Genomic DNA, 23,754 nt, shown 5'->3' on the forward strand with positions numbered 1-23,754 from the left:
CTCAATCCCTGGGGCTGCTCCCCTCCAGCCCTGGATGCACTCCACTGGCTCCCAGTGACTGCAAGGATAAATTCCAAGACCCTCTGTCTCATACACAAGGCTGTCTGGGACCTGGTCCCTCGTGAGTAACACTGGTGTAAGTCCATCCTTGTCCAGTCACCCCCAGCATCGCTTACCAGCACTGGCACATCCCTCCATGGACTAGCCCGATTGTGGGCCACCCCATCCCTCAGACTGTACTCCTTTCCCCCTTCCACCTACCCATGTGGCTCCCATCAGCACATGCTCAGCCCTTTGGGTCCCCCACCACCTGTACTACACCCCCTCTCATCCTGGTCCCCTCACGCCTCTCTCCCCGTATGACATTTAACCCTGCAATTGCACAGTGATAATGACACAAGTCCATGACGGCCAAATCACCTATTTTGTGCACCGATGTCCACCACCATCTTGCTGGTGGTGACTGGAAACACTTGAGAATATGCACAATTAAATATTGCAATGCGTAAACTGTAAACACCATGCACAGGCATCATATCACAAGGTTTGTACTCCATGTTGCAAGACCATACGACGGCACAGAGATGACTAACGGCATGCCCATCTCACCCCCACAGGCCCATCCTCTGATAGCAAACAAGGAGGACCAAGCACTTCACGGGCACCCACTCAGAGGAGGGTTAACGTCTCCAGATTTTGCAAAAAAGTACATCTGATAATCTGGGTCATGCTAATGTATGGGCTGCAGAGAGTTCAGAATGCAGTTGTCGGACTGCTGGTGTAACTCTGCAGATGTGAACATACCAGGACTGGCCTTCCTGCATTGCTTCCTAGGGAAGCAGCTCGTCATTATCACAAAAAGAATGTTTGCCTAAAGAATGTTCCAACATTGTCAGTGCCTCTGTTCACATTGTAAACTGAATACTGGAACTGAATGGTTCCAGCATTGCAAAAATCAGAAGTATAGTGCTTTTTGAAAATAAAGAGTGCATATAGGGCGATATATAGTTTTGGGGTCAGAATGACCCAGGAAGTGCAGAGTGTCTCAGGTATTACACACACATCATGAACATCTAAAAATATAATCTGAAAACTGAATAGAAAAGGAGTTATGCTCAAAAGTAAATAACAACTCACCATTGATAGCTGAACATCTAGGCTGAACAGACTGATATAGATTCTAAAATGGATGGCAAAATACAAAATGGCGTCTTGGGAGCAGGTTGCAAAAGGCCTGTATTATGGTGATGGAGAATAGTTCTTTGGCAGCAGTTCACTGTGAGATAAGTATGCCTGCAAGGGTATATTTAGAAATGTTGGCAGGGAAAGCAGACAATGATTGATAGTAAATCAGATAAAGGCATGGGAAGGCTACCAATTAGACAGAACAGCTGCTTACTTAGCAACAAATAAGATTACCTCATGAAGTTTTTCACAGTACTAGCTGCCAAGTAAATTTGGCAGGACCTCAAGAAGTCGATAAGAGCTGGTTCTTGGCAGGCGTTAAAGGATGTATAATTATGTTTAGCTGAGACTGGAATGAGCTTATCAGTCTATGTCTCAGTCAACCTATGCTTGCCAAAATGAGTTAGTGTGGGCTTTGTGAGTGACATATAAGCCAACCAATCAAAGACAAGGAGGGCTTATATTCTAGTTAAGTGAACCAATAAGAAATGTATCCTGAATTTGCATGAAAACATTGCGTCATTGAAATAAGCCTATGTAAGCAAGCTGATGGTAGGAGCTCTGTGCGCTGCTTCCAGTGTCTTCTGAACCTGTATTAAAGATGACTGTGAACTTGTGCCTGGGCGTCCGTTCCTGTGTTCTTGTCTCCAGTGCTAACGTCCACAGATGTCAGAGGGCTTGAGGGGATGCAGAGGGTCCCCCTATACACATGGCGACCATGCAAAGGGACCATGAAAATCTTCCAGGAACAAGAACCCAGGCTTATGATGGCATGCTGACAGAGATGGTGAGATACCTAGGAGTGACGGGTGAGTGGCAAAACTGCAGTGTGCTTTCTCATACCATGACAGGGGTCTCCCATGGCTGTCAGCATGGCATTTGGCATCTGTGAATTAAGGTATGTATTGTGGTGGACAAGGGCAAAGGAAGAAAGAATAGTAAGACATATATATTAAAGGAATAAGTAATCAATAATTAATCAATAAGTAATCAAAAAGTAATCAGTGGTTTAAAAAGTAATGTGGTAGTTTAGAAGAGCAACTTGGTAGTTTTAGAAAAGTAATGGGGGTTGTTTAGAAAAAGACAAAGTACGTCTCTGAGACGAAGAGCGTCTGAAAGCCTGCTTTCCTACCTTAAGTAAGATCTGGAAGAAGTCATTACAAAACCCCAAGTGGGGTAAAATAGCCGGCACATAAACAGGTTTATGATAGGTGATGACTTACACCCCTATCGGGGTATATTTAGGGGCAGAGATAAAGCGAAGAGCGCTGAGAATTAATGTGAAGAGTCGACTGTCTGTCTGTCTATATGTCTGTTTTAAAAATAAGATGTCGAAGAGAGACAATGAGCTATAAAAAGTCGAGATGAAGTCAAGAAATTACATTATTTATTATGGGGAGGTGATTTGCACCAATCACAAAAGTAGGCAGGGATCAGTAAAAAAAAAAGGAAGAGGTTTGAGCAAGCCATTGATGGGCGAACTTACATTTGTTGTTTTGAGATATTTTTAAAGCTGCTGGTTAAATGATAGAAAAAATGAGGCCAAAATGATGACTAACTTTGCACCCTTGAGGCGGGCGGGTGACGGTAGCTACAGGGTTAATTTTTATATACCTACATAGTTGACATTCTTAGTGAGCCAAAAAGCTTTGAACGATAAAAATCCACCAAGTGCGTCATAGAAACGAAGGTGAAAGAAAACTGCACATAATTCAATTTTTTTTAACAACTGCGTATTTGGAGAAAAAAGGGTCATTAAAATGAGTTAAGGCAAAAACCGACACCAGATTTCTCTTCTCCAGCAAAAAGTGAAGGTGATATCCTATATTACATACTTTGAAAGTGAAATTACACAAAGACAGGACCACTTTTATACGCGGTGCGCAGTTGGAAGAAAGCCAGCGCTGGCAGTACACTATGAAGATTGATGTTAAAAAAATGCACTGAGAGTAGTTAAAAGCTCTTGTTCAAAGTTAAGAGATAAGAAGTTGACAGAGTCAAGAGGTAAAAATAGTTGCAAGGATTCAAAGCTACGCAGAGTTTGGGAAAAAGATAGCTTTTTAAGTGAAAGCAGTTGAGAGCCAAGTTATATACATAGAAAGAGCAATTTGCCCTTTGTAAAAATGAACCCTTGTTGGCAGGAATGAAAAGATGTGTGTGTGTGTGTGTGTGAATAAAACAGAAAAAATAATGAAGATTCATGGAAATATGATTGAAACAAGTAGCAATGGGAAGGGTTGAAGCTAATATATGTATAAGTATGCAAAAGAAGTTTAGTAATTCATGTGTTTTTTTGGTGCCAGGCTGAAAGTGGGCCAGGGCTCACCCTCACTCTTTTGAAAATGTAGAGTTGAACATGAACTCATTCAATTAATGTGTTCTTTTAGGGATTTTTTTCACATACATGTATACTGTTTTTTTTTTTTAGTAGGGACGCTCAGTTAGCGGTTGAAATGACAGACGCCCGCTGAGTAAATTGACAAATGAGAAGGCTTTGAGAAACAGCATTTTTTCATAACATTAGTGTATAAGTGTTGAAACCAGGTGCTGAGGGAAGCGCTTGAAAGGATTAATTATATTTAGAAGAAATTGTTGATTTTTGACAGGAAAATGATATGAGGTTAAACTTTATTTTTGAATATATTGTTTAGAATGTTAGGGTGCTCCACAGTTATTGTGTGAGCTGGGGAGACCCCATTGAGTCACTGTTTATTCACTTCTAATTTTTTAGGGGGTTGCTTAGTCATTTAGTGCGGTTGGTGTTGAATGCCGTTTTTGGTGGGCACACACTAGAGCACCCCTGATTTTTGATTTTATGTTGGGCAAGTAGCTGTTTTTGTTGGTGATTGATGGGATATTTACAGATCACTGGTACCATCCTGTGGTTGAGGGACACCTGCAGTAGGGTGGGACTGTCCCTCCTCATGTTAGAGGGAAGGATAGCCATTAAGCTTGTTTCTGGTTTTCTTTTTTTAAACTCTTGAACTACATCTGGGAGTTGGTGCATTTTTGAGGCCATATGTGACAACAAAGTGGAGCACAATTTCCAATAGACCGCCTGCTAGGGCTGTAATACATTTGCCAGAAAAGCTATGAGTTTGCATTAGCTTGTTGGTTTGAGTTAGGGTTAGAAAAAGTTTCAAAATTAGGCTTCAAGTTGGGTTTAGCATAAATAGTCCTATACACAACAGACCATCAGAAGAAGCCCAAGATAGAGCTAGAATGTGAGTTAGTGTTTGAACTCATTAAACAAATGGAGCACTAAATAGTGCAGGATGTTACCATGAATAATATTGGTGGTTGTAAACTGGTGCAGAATTATAACAGTATGATTGAAAGTGCAAATATCCATTTAAATAGCTAATCCTTTGTAAGGTAGAATGAAGCTGTTCACTAATAATGTGTGCACAAAATCAGTGGCAGAGTTGTGTAAAAGGGGCAACAGGCTGATATCTACTATTCGCGCAAAATACACTCATGAATATGGATGAGCAGAGCCATTCATAAATATAAATAAGCTAGTAGTCTGCTGTTCCCAAGATAATTGCACATGAAGGGCAAGAATTGACCTATCTAGATTGAGGCTCAGAATGTGGTAACTCATCTAACCCCTCAACCGGGGAGGGGTAGGGTACATAGTGGCCACCACAGCCAGGGATACCACAAGCACCAGCATCCAATGAAGCTACTCCTCCCATAGTCCCACACTTTGTTCCTGTCAGCAGTCTACAAAAAGGAGCACATTTGTCTCAAGTCTCTGTCAACATTGCATTTTCCTTACCACTTTCTCAGATTTCATTAACTTTCTTTTGAGTAGTACTTCCATTGGTAGCTCAGGTAACCTCTGCTCTGTGTCCTTATTCCACACAATGAACCTGTAGTGCGTGGTCCTGTGCTTGCTGCTAAAGTCATTGAGTCTGGGGTCTACGGAGCTGAGATTGCACTTCTCCGTGTCACTCAGGGTCTGGCATGTACCACCTAGTCAGATGCTTACAGCTGTGTTCAGCAAGACTTTGCCCTTCATTGACACACCCAGCCTCAGTACCCACGTCAGTTCTATGCTTCAGCCTCTCCCAGCTCTGGGTTTCAGCATCAGAAAATCATTAACTAACTCTGTTACAATCAATGGGCCTCAATACAAGTTTGCCGGTCCGGTAACTACGGTACTGGTAAACTTGTCGGTACCGTAGTTACTGGACCGTCAAACTACGAGTTCTGCTCGTGGGTGCCTTTTCACCCGCCAGGTCGGTGAAATAATGCACAAAGTGATTAAATGTGTGTTTTTATAATGTGGTTTTATGACCTAACACCGAAAGTAAACAATTTTGAATCTGAAGCTATATTAATCATGTAACATACCTTGAATCATTGCACAATGTACTCAGAGAAACTTCTCTGTAGTATTACATTTTTATATAAAAGCAGAAAAAAGTGTGCCTCTCAATGTAAAAATCCAAAATACAACTCGAATACACACCTACTGATTAACTAGAAGGCATATTGGTGAACTCTCTCTGTTGTCATACCTTCCTAAATTATTTTGTTCAATCGAAAACATGAATTCTTTCTTAAAATAAAGTGTTTCTTAAAATACATTCTGTCCTTTTAAGAGCTGAATAAGGCACAGTTCCTACGCAAAGGCTCTGTGAAAGTCAGCGCTGTCTTTAATCTCTTCGAAATTACCTTTATTTGTTCACATATGTTAAGCAGCAGTTATGATTCTGATCATGTATAATTCCTCAGTGTTTCTGAAAGTTGAAGCAGCCCGCAAACTCACAAGCAATTGACCTTTTGGTTAGAAATGTGACGATATTTAATAAGGCAACAGAAGCATACTATTCCACACACAGTGCAAGAAAAAGTATCATTGCTGAATGGTAAGCGAGAGCAGGAAGTCTTTACCTCATACCGATGCCTGTGCCGCTCTTCTATTACAGGAACACCACCATAAAGATTTCCTGAAAGGCAGACACATTCATATTAAAAGCATAAATACTAACTTGATCTCATTTAGAAGACAAACAATGATACGCAATTATATGGGGGTGGAGGGATTTAATTTAAAAACCGATTAAAAAAACTAAAGAAGAATTGAAATACATCCTATTTATTGAGATCTGTAGCAGGTTCCTAGACAAGTATCTGCTTTTTGTTTCTTCATTTTAACAGTAGGTGTTGCAATAAAAGAGGGAATATTCTTTAAAAATACACTTCATGTTACTAGTGACCAATCGCCAAAGGCTGGGTGGGAACGCTAACTCAATTATGCACATTCTATTGCAAAGAACCCTCGTTTATAAGGAAAACATCCAGAGGTGCCTGCCTCTTACAATATTTGGCATCAACATATTGTTCTTATTTATTGACACACAACCCCACTATTTTGCACCGCAATGCAACCGTCAAACTGCGCAAAGTGCTATTCATTCACAATCAGCTGCCCAGTTGTCATTAAACCAAGCTTCCGGTCTCTGCACATGTATACTCTTGCCACACAGCTCATGGGTGTTCTTTTGTTAATGCAGGTTCATGCGTGCTCAGGAGCACTTCATAGCCAGAGCCTTTGTGGGCAACACTTGCAAGCGAAGATAATTGTAATAACAATGTTATCATTATTTTCATCATCATCATCGTTATTAGCATACACTTCAAACAATATTTGCGAGTATATATCTATTGTTTTTCAAAAGGTAACCTCCCCCACCATCATTGAACAATAATACAATGTTTCTACTGTAGTATTGTAAGCAGCATTTTCTTACAGTGCACTTTGTCCTGTGTTTGTCTACATTATTCCTCGATAACCATAACCTGGCTTTCATTTACAGTGGCTTAAGAGTGGCTAGCCGCTGCTAATCTGTCCCCTCTCTCAGGCTCTTAATAATATCAAGTCTTGTATAATCATGGTTGAGGGTGACGGCCCCAGGCTTTCATTTCACTAACATTCACAAAAGAGAGCACATATCAGAGGAAAGAAGCAATGCCCACTGGCTGCAGGTCAGGGAAAGGATCATCTTCAAAACACTTTCAAACACGCACCAATGCCTGTCCAACTCGGCACCACCTAACCTGACTCAAAGCTCTGTTAAAGCCCAGTCCTCCAGACCTATCAGGAGGGCTTACGTCCACAGACTTGGCCTGCCCAAATCTAAGCGAGCCAAAAGTGGCGGTGCTAGTTTCACATCGGTGCCCGCTCATCAATGGAACTCACTTCCACCTCAGCTGAGGGCGGAACAATCGTACTGGTCCTTCAGAAAAGCTTTTAAAACGTGGCTCTTTACCTAGACCCCCTGACGCTATACCCTTGCTCTGTTATTCTCTTCTTTCTTCCTTCTTCTCAACAAGTTAGAAGTACCTGGCTGTAACAGCGCCTCGATGCCCTTGGGTTATGTGCACTTAATAAATGTAAAAATAACAATAATAATTACATTCTGCCAGCTGTAGTCTTGATTTGATTCAATCAAATACATTGCCTAATGTCCAGCAAAGGGTTATCACCAGGACCATGAGCCAAAATTTAAGAAAACCCTTTAGTAACATAACTTTTGCTAGCTTTCTATTTCGAATATAGTTCTTCAACACAGTTGCATGGTGCTTCCCAGTGTGTTCCGAGTTTGAATTCTGCCACTGTGAATCTCGCTACTCTTTGTAATTTTGCCACACTTGCCGTCTGCTTCTCAGGGTGTGCGTTTTTATTGCATTGAATTTCGCCTCTGTTACCCCTGCCACACATTTGACATGCACAAAAGTTGACAATACCCCACCCTAAACATACATCACTCGTGGCCAGAGCACCACCATCCATGGAAAACAGTCCCACGCGCAATTCGGTGCAGCTTTTCACATCGCTTGACTCTTTTGACAATTGGAAACAGCACCAACCCTCACACCAGATAATGTGGGCTGCTGTTAGGGACTTAGCCAGTCCCTACCTACCTTTGATTAGGCTATAAATGCACACACACATTGTACCACTCCTCTCACTACTTCTCAACTGAGACTACAGTCTTTCAAAAGGACTTCATCCTCACAGCACATCAACACCATACCAATGACAGCAGGCGATATACAAATGTCACATAACATAACATAACATGCAATTGCAATAGGTATATGAAAGCGCAACTGAGGATCCGGCCATGGCCTTGGTAGCCTAAAAGAGCTATTGAAAAAGGTTGTAGATCGGCCTGCCACCTGTCGAAGTGTAGTACCCCACCCCGAGGACCAATGCAATTTTCCTTTCATTACATAAAAATATATCAATCTTTCTAAAAAACATAATTATAACTGTATGCTGATATGACAATTATGTTTCTAAGGCCTGAGGAAGCACACGATTTAGCATACAAACAGGGTGGGCTCTGTGGCGAACCAGAAGAAGGAGTTGGACGACTTAATGACAATTTCAAAGTGGTTTTATTCAAAATAAAATAAAACACCAACCTGCCATATTTCTATAAGGGAAGCTCCCTACCTAACGAAACTATAACTAAAGGTGTACTGCAATGTCTAAAGCAAAAGGTTCTCTGTCCGAATCATAACCAACTAATTGGCCCTACATCACTAAGGCAAAAAACCAACAGAAAGAAGGAGGCTGGAGCAATAGCCTCTGCCTGTGGCTTCTGCCTGGCCCAACACTTGGAAAAATAGCTCTTCAATCTCTTACAACAGTTCACGTCTTCTTGGCAGATGTCAATGTTAAAAACAAAAGATTGTTCGTATGTTTCCTCTGGATACAAGTCTCTTGATATCAGTCCGTGGCTCTTGGACTTCCCAGAGTCCTTTGGCTCTAAGGTAGACTTGTTCGCTCTCAGTTTATGTACTTTTCATAGGGTGCTTACCTACACAGGTTTCTCACGTTCCCATAACTTTGCTGGTTCTCCCAGCTTTGATGCAAGGTCTTTGTATCGATATCAAGCAGTTTCAAATAGGGTGCTTGCCCCTTTGGGTTTCTCAGGGTCCCGAAACCTCATATGCTTTCCCAGCCTTGGTTCAAAGTGTTCATACCTCTTGCTATCAGGTTCGCAAGGACACTTTCCTGTTCGGGTTTCTCAGGCTCCCGTAACCTTGTAGGATTTTCCAGCTTAGACTAAAAGTATTTGTATCTCAATCAGATTCACAGGGATGCTGGCCTGTTCGTGTTTCTCAGGCTCCTGAACCTTGTAGGCTCTCCCCGCCTTTGTACAAAGTGTTCCTACTTCTCTTCCTCTGATTCACACAGGGCGTTTAGCCTCTGAATTTCTCAGGCTCCCGCAATCCCGCAGGCTCTGCCAGTCTTGATTCAAAGTGTTTGCACTTCTTTTGCTTGGATTCACATGAGCCACTCACCCTCTTGGGTTTCTCGGGTTCCTGAAACCTCGTAGCTTTCCCAGGTTTGATTCACAGTCTCTGTACCTCTCAGCAGTACTCTATCCGTGGGAGCGTTTGCTTCTCTGGTCCTTCTTCTCCTGGCAGCTAACGTCCTTCGGGGATGGAGCTTAGGGATTCAGACTCACCCTGGTGATCTAGTCTCGGCGTCGACTTGTAGGCCCCAGGCCTACCAGGGCTTTCTCATGGCCGCGTGACTTGAGGAAATGGGTGCTTCCCTGTCTCCACCTCTCCATCCGACTCTGGCTTCTCGGCTGGATGGGATGCCAGCCTTCAAGCATTTGGCAAGCATTGGGCTCGTTCTCTATGCCACCACTGGCTCCACAGCACAGCATGGCTCCACCTCTCCAGGACGTCTTCTCCACAGAGGTTTGCCTCTGTGTGGGATTCAGTCATCTCCCTGCGTACCACTTTTCTCTCATTCACAGTTCCTCCTGGATTTATACACATCATCATGATCAAAAGGGTTGTATCCTTCTTCCTTGACTGTGGCGCTCAGGTGAGATCCAGCATTACCTGAAGCCAAAGAGTCTGATGAAATGTCACTATTCAGTGCATCCAAAGTGATATCAGAAATAAGAGGGTTCTGTTGATGCCCTTTGATGTTGGCGTTCAGGTGAGATCCAGCATTACCTGAAACCAAAGAGATAAAGGAACTGTCACTGTTTGGTGCTTCCCAAACAGAAGCATTCAAAACAGAAGTAACAACCGTCTTTCCAATTCCCATATAGGCAGATAATGTTCTCTGGACCAGGAGTTCCTTATCAGAATGGGAGTCCTTGTCCCCAAGAGGGCAGTCACTCCCAGTGAGGTCCCACTTGCCCAGAACCCTAGGACGGGTCTTACTTAGTGAGCTCATCTCCCTAGACTCACAGGGGGTGGTTCCCCTCTGGGGAGAAAGAATGTATAGGCAGGATTCGTCACATACTCCCCCTGTCAAATGAGAGGCTACCCCTTGTTTGGGAAACAACTCAAAAGGTTCACATTTCTTTCTTCTTTCCATTTTCAATGTTTTACAGAGAGGTTCTCCTCTTCAGAGTTCTTTGCTTTTTGTTGGTGGTTGTTTCCGCAAGTCCATGCAGACAGTTCTTACTTTTCTTCAAATGGTGTTCCCTTATCTGAGAATTCATGGCTGCAGGAAAATAGGGAGTTTACCTTGTGCTCTGTCTGGGCAATCTGGGGCAACACCGATGGAAATGTGGCATGTCACTACCTAGAATTAATTGGACAGGTACCCTAGGAATTACAGCAGCTTTTATATCCACCTCTTTCCACAAGATAGTTATAGGTATTCTAATCAGGGGATACATTTAGGTGTGTCCATGGACACATCAAATTTCCTCCTTTGGTGGGCTTTCCCTCCCCAAGGTTATTCATCATGGATGTACGGCACACCACTTACTCCCTGTATCCAGATTAGCCCAAACCGTCTGCTGTTGGATGGTCGCGGGGACACTACAGATGGTTCGGTGTCTCACATACAGATAGTTGCTTTTGCCTTTTCCTAGTGATTTTCTGCTCTTAAGGAAAGAATAAGGTGGACATTCTTTTCCCAAGGATGGAGGCAGGGTAAATGTCTGGGTATATAGGGTAGTGGCAAAAGGCAGCCTGAGAGTTTCTATCAGGGTAGTCCTGATCCTTACATGATTTTGTGTGGATGGTTAGGTGGGTGGAGACAAAAACTTCAGGGGAAACATCTTGTGAAAAGTCTGAATTCCCCCGCACAAATAACATGTGTGTCTCGAGGTGGGAAGTAGAGATAGCGGTGGAATTATACAATTACCCCATGATTTCGCCATTGGGAGTATCACTAAAGGGTTCACTATCTTGGGGAATCTCATTCGCTACTACTCCCCCCAACTGCTTGGATGTCTCAAACCCCTCTGAGCAGCATGTCATAATCTCTGGGGTAAATTCTTCTTCCTCTTTGCTGTCCACAGAGAAACTGTTTCTGTGGGAGGATAAAGAGCGTGTGGACATGCGACTCTCAGGGCATTCTCTCTCTACTGGGCCGGGGGATTCATAGAATACTTGGACATCAGAGGACCCTATGTTCTCCAGATAGGTGGGAAGTTTGGCCTTAATTTGTATTAAGGTTAGGGTCATTCTCCAACCCAGTACATACTAAAATATTCCTAGGTGTTTAATCCCAATATGCTGTCTCCTGAGGTTCTCTACACCTCTCTCTCCAGTCCTCCGGGTTGATAGGTTTTCCAGGAGGACCTCATATATTAAATACCCAACCAAGTCTTTTCACTGGATCTTAATAGATTCGGAAGAGTAATTCAGCAGGATACATTTCAACTCTCCTGCACAAGGGAAAATGGGTAACACCATTAGGCTTTTCCTCCACCAATGGTTTTGTAGGCGGGGTCACATAAAGTATCAAACCAGTGGGGATGAGTATCTGAAGCTCTGAAGAAATGATAACCTTATCTCTACTTGGAATCCATTAGTCACAGGGACTAAAGAGATGATCATTATTCCCTTCTAAATTGTTCCTGATGGTTGGGATGGCCTTGGATGTTAAGGGGTGGAAGGTGAGGCCCAACCTACTATCTTGATTTTTGGGTAATGACAAGACTCTGTCCAATCAGGGTGTTGAAAGCCTAACTCTACTGGTGAGTCGGCCCAGTCCATCTCATGTGTAAGTGGGGATGCCAGTTGATAGACTCTCCAACGTGAGCCAACTCTCTGTCGGGTTGTCCAGATCCCACCATATGTGGCGAACCACAAGAATGAGTCAGACAACTTATTGTCCCGTTCAAAGTGGTTTTATTTAAAATAAAATAAAACTCCTATTTGCCCTATTTCTATAAAGGAAGTCCCCTACCTTTCGAAACTATAACTAAGGCTACATGACAATGTACAAAGCAAAACGTCCTGCCTGAATCCTAACCAGCTAACTTGTTCTACCACTATAGAAAAAACCTAACAGAAAGAATGAGGCCAAAGCAATAGCCTCTGTCTGTGGTTTCTGCCTGGCCCAACCCTTGGAAAAATAGTTCTTCAATTGTGTATGTTTCCTCTGAATACACGTCTCTTGCAACCAAGTCTGTTGCACTTGTTCGCTCTCAGTTCATGCACTATACATATGGTGCTTGCCCACACAGGTTCCTCAGGTTCCTGTAATCTTGCTGGTTCCCCCAGCCTCAATGCAAAGTCTTTGTATCGATATCATGCAGTTTCACATAGTGCGCTTTCCCATTTGGGTTTGTCAGAGTTCTGTAACCTTTTCGGCTTTCCCAAAATTAATTCAAAGTGTTCATATCTTTTTAGTTCTGATTCATATGGGCGCTTGCCCATTCAGGTTTCTCTGGCTCTCGAAACCTCATAAGCTCTCGCAGCCTCGGTTCAAAGTGTTCATACATCTTTCAATCAGCTTCACAAGGGCTCTTGCCAAATCGGGGTTCTCAGGCTCCCGTAACCTTGTAGGCTCCCCCAACCTTGCTACAAAGCGTTCATACTTCCTTTGCTCTGATTCACAAAGGGCGCTTACCCTCTCAGGTTTCTCAAGTTCCTGCAACCCTGTAGGCTTTCCAATCTTAGCACAGCAATTCTTATATGTAAACGGGTTTGGCAGGCTCATCAAATACCTTAGTTGAAAAATGTGGCGTTCCGCGCGGCAAGGGTGGAACGCTGTGTTTTTCAAATACATAGTTTTATGGGCCTAACAAACCTGTTTACATATAAGAATATGTAATGCACAATTTACATATTTAAATAGAGGAAAACACAAATTCATGTTTTGGTGCAAACTGATTAGACAAATTAAGAGAGGCATTGAACAATAGAGTTCCAAGGAAGCGAGAGGCATTGAATTTATTTTAAGGATTATTCAAACTCCAGCCGACTATTGAGAACAAACGCCCAGAGAAAGAATTTCTGTATTAAAGTTCGAAACACGTGTCAGCTTATGAGTAAAGAATAATTTGAACTGAGATTTAACGAGCCACTTTATTTGACGATTCTTTTTATAGGAACTAAAAAAACAGTACTAACTCAGGGTGTGGCGCATTGGTCGTCATTTGGTTGTATGTTTAATTTTAGTGACATTGGGCTTTTTTGTTGCATATGTATGACCAGTGCTAGTCTGCCCATTATGATCGAATTTGAAGCGATTACCAAGCAGAACACTATTTACCTTAATGCATGGTAGATGGGTCAATGGAGCGTTAGCACGTAAAAACACCTTCTTTTTTCTAAAAACTTTGAGATGGTCTCAAATCTCAGATGTGGAATCATAGTCTAATTGAACATGCATACAACTATCACCAAACTGTCTAGCACACTCAGTTTCATAGTCTTCAACGTTCATGATCACTAGCGCACCTCCATTATCAGCAGAATGAATAACTATAGCTTCATCCTCATATAAAGTCCTAATGATTGTCATGTCCTGTTTACTCAAATTGTGATATTTAGGTGTCTTAAATGAGATTTTCTTACGGTCCCTCAAAACTCATTCATGAAAAACATCAATAGTAGAATGTGGTATTGGAGATATAAAATTACTTTTGCACTTTAGATCAAGGTATTCCATGTCGTGGTTATCCGCTATCTGTTGCTCATGTGTGTCAAGAGTTGTAAAAAAAATGTGGGTTTCCTCTAAAGGACACATTTATGAAGTTCAATCTGGTGAGCTGGTGAGCCGAGGTAGTGAGCCAGTCTGCAGCAGTCATTTCCACATCGTTGTGAGTGGGAGGTGCCTATATCTACACCAACACACCGCAGAGCGGTGAGCGGAGCTGGTGAGCTGAGGTAGTGAGCCAGTCTGCAGCAGTCATTTCCACATCGTTGTGAGTGGAAGGTGCCTATATCTACACGAACACACAGCGGAGCGGTGAGCGGAGCTGCTGAGCAGAGGTAGTGAGCCAGTCTGCAGCAGTCATTTCCACATCGTTGTGAGTGGGAGGTGCCTATATCTACACCAACACAACGCGGAGCGGTGAGCGGAGCTGTTGAGCTGAGGTAGTGAGCCAATCTGCAGCAGTCATTTCCACATCGTTGTGAGTGGGAAGTGCCTCTATCTACACCAACACATCACGGAGTGGTGAGCGGAGCTGGTGAGCCGAGGTAGTGAGCCAGTCTGCATCAGTCATTTCCACATCATTGTGAGTGGGAGGTGCCTATATCTCCACCAACACACTGCGGAGCGGTGAGCGGAGCTGGTGAGCCGAGGTCGTGAGCCAGTCTGCAGCAGTCTGCTGCAGACGCGGGGCCAGAGCCGCATGGATCCGGACGTGTGACCGGCAAAATCAACACCAAAGTCTCCTCGCCCAAAGGCTCAAGGAAGAAAAGAGAGGGGCAAGGGCAAGGTTGCTATGGGGTCTGCCCTAAGACTAGCTCCAAGACTAGCATCCACAGAGTTCAACGAGCACATGGACCTGGTAAGTCAGGCAAGTCCCGGCCGTACTGGCCACATACCAGATCAGGCAAGAGATTTGAATGAAGCCCAAAACCACGGACCTGCAAGAGAAAGAGCATCCCTACCTGCGCCGTCTGGAACAGCGTTGTCTCCAATTAAGGTTCCAGGGGTTCGGGAGGGCTGGGAGGGCCACCCGGGCCCGAGCCTAGGCCAGGTGAGAGAGGACCGGACGAACGTGGAGGCCCGCGATCAAGGCCATGGCCTGTTGCACGAGGCGAGCTTCGGCGAGGAGACGGGGTCCCTGTCTTCCTCCGCACTCGCTGCTGGATGTAGTCCGCCGTCCGCCGGTGAGGTGAGTGGAGCCCGTGCGAGAGCTGTCGGAGGACGGCTCCCGCCGGACGCCAAGCAGAATCCCAGAGGCGGGAAGAGTGAAAAGAAAGAACGGAATCGGACGAGGGCCAAGAGGAGCCAGACCACGGGAAAACCTCTCTCCTTCAAACAGGCAGAGGAATGGCCGCCCTCCACACCACGGAATATGAGAAAGGCCCCGACGCCCAGGTCCCAGGCCTAGAGAGGCCCCAAGGGACAGATAACTTGGATGAAACCCTGGGTAACTCCCCAACCCGTGTGGTCGGGACTTATCAAAAAAATAAAGAAAATGGTCTAACAAAAGGTACCAGCCAATACATCGAATCAAGGGGAAAACACCCAAAATAAAATAAAAAATAATGGCAATGGTCCACACTAACAACAGGGAACAACATGAAAATTCGCCAGGTTGGGTAAAGCCTGCAATAAACGGGAAAAAGTCTGTAATGGAGTGTACGAATATTATAGAGATTTCCGCAAGCGAGACGAACACTGTAAGTGAGAAAGAAGGGGAATCGGAAGAGTTAGATGCTGATACAGAAAGTAAAGGGGAAGGTGAGCCCGAAGACTCCAACAAGGAGACTGATGGAGAACAACTAAAGACGGCATCCAGGGAAAAAAAAGAAACAAAACAAAAATGGAGGTCAAATCAACAAAATCAGGGCCTAAAAACTCTTTTAAAATGAGAGCAACTACCAAATGCCCATTGATGGAGCAGAAAGAAAAAAAGGCGAAATCAAAATTAAGCGAGGGTCTAAAGGTGATAAAAAGGCAGGGACCCACACCAAAAGGTTTACCAAATCCGCTTCTATCGTGCCCTCTAAAGGCGTTCTTTACGCAACAATACAAAAGAAAGCTAGCCACGGAGATGGAAGTATCAGACGCAGAGATGCTAGAAGTGGCACAGGAAACCCTGCCAGGCCCAAAGCAGAGGAAAACTGAAATGTTCTCTACATTAAAAACAAAACCAGCTGCTGAAGAGGCCAGACCTCAACAAAAGTTATATAACAGTAACTATGAAGAAACTATAAACCAAGAAGACCCGAAGGGGGTAGGGAAGCTGTCTACCAACCAAACAGACACAAGGAGTGATCCCCCATTCAAAGCATATAACGAGCAGATCCAACGACAAAAGAAAGGGGCGCAGTCTAACCCAGGCGAAACAGAAGAAAGGGCGGATGGGCAAACGCGGGAGACAGCGAAGGCGGAACAAAAAATGCTAGAGGCGCAACGGCGGGACCACATTCTGCTCGAAAGAGAGCATCGCTTTGCCTGGACCAAGCCCCATCTGACGATAGGTCAGTCAAGAACAACACCCTTGAAAAAAAAGAGGAGGAATCAGCCAATCGGGATAACCATCAAATGAATAAAAGGTCATCTGGGTGTCTAGCAGCAATAGATCGGGATCAAAAACCATCTATGGAGCGCTCAGCAATGGAATCACCAGGTGTTACTAGGAGAACAGAAAAAATCCAATTATCACTGAAGAACCGACAGCTAAGTGACATTGCAGCATCAATGCAAAAAGAATCACCGAACAAGAAGCCAGACATGTTAGCAATCATGTCCGCCATGACCATTGTAAAGCGCCATTCTGTAAACTCTATGAAGCCATAAAAGAGGAGATTCAGGATAACACTGCGATTCTTACGAACAAAAATCTCACACGTGGAAAGTTACATAACGGTGGTGGAAGATAGAACAAGCAGTCAGCAAAAGAACTGGGAAAGTAAAATTGAATCCTTAGAAAGAAAGTTCGAAACCATGGAACAAATAAACAGAAAACTAACAATGTCAAAGACCATTCTGAAACCGAAAACTCCAGATCCGCAGATACAGCTTAGGGATACGGAAAAACCCTTGTCATCACCTGCAGCAGAGAAAAGCGAAGACAATCAACTCCCAAATAAAAAAAGGGACATCCGAAAAATAGCACAGCGGACAGAGGCAAACATTAAGCCCAGCGAAGGAATAAAGGCGACATTAGAACCGTCTGAAATAACTCACAACATAATTGGGCCGCAAACAAGGGAACAGCAAGATAGTGTTAGTAAACGCCCATCAGAAAGGTACACAACAAGATTGCCCAGAACAGTGGAGGACTTCATGACAAATTCCGACTTAATAAACATATCGCAACATTTGGAAAACAATGCGATTGAGATAAAGGAGGATGACATAAGAAAAAATAGAAGTAGTGATGATAACATCAAGAAAAAAGAACCAAGTGCCGCAGGAAAAGTAAGAAAAGAAGATGAACAGCACGACCAAAGTCGTGCACTATGGATGAAGAAAAAGGACCCCCAAGATAAAATCCAACGATATCCAAGTGAGGAGCGATCTAAGGAGAAAATAAAAAGAACTAGAACCAGATGGAGTCCACGGCAGCACCAATTATTAAGAGAGGAAGACGAAAGACAAACTAAATGAAAAGAAGAGACCCGCGTATTTAAGTTAGAACAAGTGGAAACAAAAGAAGATTATCTAATATTAAATCGACCAACAGTATTGCAGATAACAAAGAAAACAAAATCGTTAAGAAAAATCAGAACAGAAGATCTCAAACTAGTGGAACCCTATCACAGCGAAAAAAAGGCCAAAGCATATCTGCGTGTAAAATCAGATGGAATCAAATACATCAACCAGTCTGCATTCAAAGAAATTGAGCAAATGGGCTTTCGCGTGACTGAAATAAAAAAGAGGGGAAGAAATGAGAAGGAGATCGAAAGGAAAGAAACGATAAAATACTTAAAGCATTATCAATCAAAAACAGAGGACCTATATCGTCACAATCGCTGGAAGAATCCAATGGCAGAAGATGAAGCCTGGCAGGCAAACCATCATACGCAAAGAAATGGAAAACGACAAAGCGACACAAATTGGAAAGAAGAAGAGGAAAAAAATAGGCAACGAACGTACCCAAACAGGGTATATCCCGATGACAGACAGGGCTCATTCAGAAGTCGAAGAGAGGAATTTAATGAGCAGCGGACACAAACCGAGTCAGGTGCGAAACCACAAGAGCCAAAGAATAATTCAAAGGAGACTTATACAGCGAAAATGACAGAGTCACCCCAATCGAAAAGGCCCATGGAAGTGGCTAACATCAACTTAGAATAAGAATAGTGGCATATAGCAACGACTAGGGCCACCCCTCGACCAGTCCAACGACACAACCAGTGGAGCGGAGTGGCCCGAAAATGAAAAATACAGTTTAGGATCTTGGAACACGAGAGGCCATGCACATCTAACTACAGTCGGAGACGTTAATCTAGGCCTCTATGACATAATCTGTTTGCAAGAGGCATGGATGATGGAGAAGCACACGCTTGACAGATTTACAGTGGAAATATCGCCAGCAGTTAAGGGCCTCATAGGAAGACCGTCGTCAGGTCTTCTAACGGCAATCAAAACGGGCTTGGGCCTAACGGAACCCAGAAAGTGGAAAGAAGCATACCAAATGCTGGTCACACTGACAACATGGTCACAACATTGCGCGAAGAAGCGAGGTTTCCAACCGAACCATCTAGCAATAATAAACTGCTATCAGAACCGGCAACGCATGTCAACAAAAACCTTCTGCTCCAACATGGGAGCAACGATTGACCAGTTGTACGAAGACTTCGAAAAAATTGAAATCATCATATGTGGAGACTTCAATGCCAAACTCAATGATGCATCTGAGGTGAAGTTGAGTGATGACCTGCGGCCCGGTGGAACAGAAGCGCCGAAGGACCGAGGAAAAGCATGGAAAGACGTTATCAGATCAAGAAACACCCAAACCATAGACTCGCTGTTCCCGGAGCAAAACAACATCCCGACTTGGGAACGAATGTCCTCAAAAGCAACACTAGACTACATATTCATCACTGAAGGTCTGATACCAAGTATGGAGAGAGTTTTAAAGTTCAAAGGACAATACACAGCGACCACAATTTACTGTTGTGTACTTGGCAAGGAAAGAGACCAGAAAAACTGATCTAGCATGTGGTCACTGAAGTAAATACCCAACAAACACGGCTCCGTCTAACAGAAGTGGACATTCAGAAAATCAAAAAAGCATGGGACCTGAGAGTCGCGAGCAATCAGTCTAACAAGGCCGACGACAGACCTAACTATCTGCCATTATTACTGGCATACCAAAAGCTAAAGTTAGGAAAAACCACTAAACCAGAGCATTCCAAGCACGCTTATGACAAAGCAGTGGTTGATAAAAGAAAAGTGGGGCGGAGATTGAGAAGAATAGCTAAGAAAACGAATGCCAAAGAAGATTGGGAGAAATGGCAGTCAGAAGTGAGAAGGTACAACAGCTGGAGGAAACAACATAGAGCAGCCCAATACCAAAACGATGCTGAAGAGATGATGAAAAGAATATCGAGAAAAAAATCAAGTGAATTCTGGGTGCTGATAAAAACAATGAACAATACAGCAAGTGCGACTCAGACCAATGTAGTGTCGGAAGAAACAAGGCTAAACTACCTAACGACAGAATTTGATGGCCCAAAGCCAACTACTCCGATGATGGAGCGCGACTTCAATGCAACGTGGGTTGATGTATCAAACCCTGAGGACATAGAAATGACAATCAGGAAGCTGAAAACATCCAGAGCTCCTGGTCCTGATGGACTGACGAATGTGGATCTTAAACAGTATCCTAAAAAGCGGTCGGAAGTGATCAGTAAGATCTTTGCAGAATGTAGCAAAAAAAACCTGATTCCAGAAACATGGCAGAAAGCAGTTATAGTACCGGTGTATAAGAAGGGAAGGAGAGATGAGCCCCAGAGCTACAGGCCAATATCGTTACTGGATATCATAGGAAAAATCTATGCAACACACCTGCTCGGTCACTTCCGGACCTGGGAAAGAAATGGCCTATCAAAAGACAACCTGCAAACAGGCTTTTAGAAAAGTGGCAGTACAGGGATTAACATCATGCTAATAAACATACTGAAAGCCAAAGTGAAGGAAGGAGCGCCCAAGGTGTATTTGGCTTTTGTGGATCTCTCGAAAGCCTTTGACAAGATTGACCGAAATAAGCTGTGGTCGAAATTACATAGCTGGAACTGTCCAACAAAGGTGCTAGATCCAATAAAAGCTCTCCACTCGCAAACTAAGATAAGAGTTAAGCTAAACCACCAAGCACACTATCTGAAGACATCATGGTGAACAGAGGTATCAAACAAGGATGCCCGATGGCCCCGGACCTATTTATTGCGTTCTTAGGAGATTACCAGCATATGGAAGCTAAAATTAGGGCCTTCCCGCCGAAAATTGGTAAAACCACCATCCCAAGACTTCTGTACGCAGACGATGTTATTCTAATAGACCAGACAAAAATTGGGCTGCAACGAAAACTATCTAACCTGGTGAAATATATTGGCGATAAAATCCTGAGGACATAGAAATGACAATCAGGAAGCTGAAAACATCCAGAGCTCCTGGTCCTGATGGACTGACGAATGTGGATCTTAAACAGTATCCTAAACAGCGGTCGGAAGTGATCAGTAAGATCTTTGCAGAATGTAGCAAAAAAAACCTGATTCCAGAAACATGGCAGAAAGCAGTTATAGTACCGGTGTATAAGAAGGGAAGGAGAGATGAGCCCCAGAGTGACAGGCCGATAGCGTTACTGGATATCATAGGAAAAATCTATGCAACACACCTGCTCGGTCACTTCCGGACCTGGGAAAGAAATGGCCTATCAAAAGACAACCTGCAAACAGGCTTTTAGAAAAGTGGCAGTACAGGGATTAACATCATGCTAATAAACATACTGAAAGCCAAATTGAAGGAAGGAGCGCCCAAGGTGTATTTGGCTTTTGTGGATCTCTCGAAAGCCTTTGACAAGATTGACCGAAATAAGCTGTGGTCGAAATTACATAGCTGGAACTGTCCAACAAAGGTGCTAGATCCAATACAAGCTCTCCACTCGCAAACTAAGATAAGAGTTAAGCTAACCCACCAAGCACACTATCTGAAGACATCATGGTGAACAGAGGTATCAAACAAGGATGCCCGATGGCCCCGGACCTATTTATTGCGTTCTTAGGAGATTACCAGCATACGGAAGCTAAAATTAGGGCCTTCCCGCCGAAAATTGGTAAAACCACCATCCCAAGACTTCTGTACGCAGACGATGTTATTCTAATAGACCAGACAACAATTGGGCTGCAACGAAAACTATCTAACCTGGCGAAATATATTGGCGATAACCATCTAGAAATAAACAAAACGTAAACGAAAATTTTGTCAATCAAGAAAGCACCTAGTAAACTAACCAAACAGCAGAATTGGTTTCTCGATAATACCAAAATTGAAATGGTAAAAAACATCAAATATCTCGGAGTCCAAATTGACAGCTCAGGAACGGATAAGTCTATGCAAGACATGCTGTGGGATAAAGCCAAACGACTAACCTCCGAAACGAGAGCAGTAGACAACAAGTTCGGGAAGTTCTCACTGATCCCTGCGATAAACTTTTACAAGACGAAAGTAGTTCCAGCATTGGTGTATGGAATGGAAGCCTCCCTGAATATCCCACGTCCACTCTGGAATAAACTGGTGGGTCTTGTTTGGAAAGCAGTGTTAGGTTTGCCAAAGTCGACCTCCATGCCGGCCATCAGACGGGAATTGGGCTAAGTGTCACTAGCTTCCATGGTTGATCAAAGTGCCATGAGACTGTACAAGAAAATCATCATGGCTGACGCATTACACACATGTAACATCATCATGGAAGAAATCGAAATCGGAAAATGTGAAGCCCTAAAAAAATGGGTAGAAAGCAGAAAAGAGAAGCTAATCGAAATAGCCTGCACAGAAAAGGAGCTAAAAGAAAATCCCGACAGAATTAAACAGAAAATGGAGGAGATGGATTGGATCCATACGATTGAGAAAGCAGCAGGGAACACACTTCTAACTCATCTTCCTCCGACCCATAATAAGCTGAAAAGACCACAAAACTACTGTGCCAAATTTCCGGAAAAAAGGAAAAGAAACCTTTTCATGAAAGCCAGACTAAATCTGCTGCTAACTCATGAAATTATAACCATATGGGGATCGAAGAGGGAAAACCGTTATCGTCTATGTAAAAAAGCAGAAGTGATAGAAACTCTGAAACATCTGGTGATAGACTGTCCCAAAACCAAACAATACAGACGCACATATCTCCTACCGCTGATAACAAACCCTTGGATGCTACAAGAAGATGATCTGTGGAATAGATTAATCTCAGGAGAAACTACCAGATGGACGGTGGCCAAGGTTAAATTAATAGAACTAGCATTTCAGCCGATCAACCAGGCACCGATTGCAGTGATTCCCCAGTCGAACTGAGACTCACCAAATGGATTATGGTGAAGAGGGAATCCTTTGACTATCTAAGGCATACCAGATGGACTAGACAGAAGACTGGGGGGCAAGCGAGAAGTCTAGAAACCAAGCTTTTTGCGAAATTTTGATAAAATTCAGGTTTGCCTGAATAAAATTCAATTAAAAAAAAACAAAAACAAAATAAAGTTCAATTTTACTGTCGAAGAGATTGGTACTAAATGTAGGAAAACAACTTTATCCTTTCTGTAAAATGCCAATCTCTTTGGGACTAAGTGTCCTGTCAGACAAATTAAAGGATAGTTCCGGGACTTTTTTTTTTATTGTCCCTACGGTTCGGCCATGTGTTTTTAAGCATAAATCGGTAGATCGTAGAAAACTTTCCTATGGACCTTACCCGACTTTTCGTCCATTAACGCACTCGAAATCAGCCGCCATTTTCTGATAATCCTATCATTTCCCCCCATCGCCCTGGCTCACCTGCTTTTGCGGCACTAAATCAAATCCTCCGCCCCTGAAACAGACTTCATCAAAACATTCATATTCCCCGCCTCTCTCCGTGACGTTACTGTGCTGCGTAGGCAAACGCGCCCAGGCGTCTTCTACGCGACTACACACAGAACCCGGAAACCAACACAGATCAGCTCACAACACAGCGCGCCACAATTGGGAATATGAAACTGTACTTTTAAATCAAACCGCAAGATTGTAAATTTGGTAAAGTACATTTATTTGACATCAAATGTTTAGAGAATATTCAGCGATTTGCATTTTTATTTGCTCACGTTCCAAAAAGTTCGTTTTGAGGCACGCGATGTTCCTTTGCTGTACACAGGGTCTTAGATCATCTCACAATACAGCGCCACAATTCGGAATATGAAACTGTGGTTTAAAAGCAAACGGCAAGATTGTCCATGTGGCAAAGTACATTTATTGGACATCAAATGTTTAGAGAATATTCTGCGATTTGCATTTTTCTTTGCTCTCGATCCAAAATAGTTCGTCTTGAGGCAAGCGATGTTCGTGTGCAGTACACAGGGTGTTGGTTTACGATAAAATAAGCTCTTCGGTCGCACTGATAATCGCATGGCTGTTCCAACAACGAGGCACTAGGCCAGCACAACGGTCTGTATGTTGCA

At 43.4% G+C, this 23,754-nt stretch overlaps 1 protein-coding gene across 6 annotated transcripts in view; it reads right to left on the reverse strand.

Annotated features, from left to right (window-relative positions):
- The window catches only part of CTPS2 (CTP synthase 2), a 2,467,148-nt gene that overhangs the window by 476,013 nt on the left and 1,967,381 nt on the right, over positions 1-23,754 (reverse strand). For all 6 annotated transcript variants that reach the window (XM_069636801.1, XM_069636799.1, XM_069636802.1 and 3 more), the window contains one exon: positions 6,088-6,143. In XM_069636801.1, the coding sequence (XP_069492902.1) occupies positions 6,088-6,143 (56 nt within the window). The remainder of the gene's footprint in view (positions 1-6,087; positions 6,144-23,754) is intronic.

Source organism: Ambystoma mexicanum, chromosome 7p, assembly GCF_040938575.1.
Source record: "Ambystoma mexicanum isolate Mex_15411 chromosome 7p, UKY_AmexF1_1, whole genome shotgun sequence".
NCBI classification, from domain to species: domain Eukaryota; kingdom Metazoa; phylum Chordata; class Amphibia; order Caudata; family Ambystomatidae; genus Ambystoma; species Ambystoma mexicanum.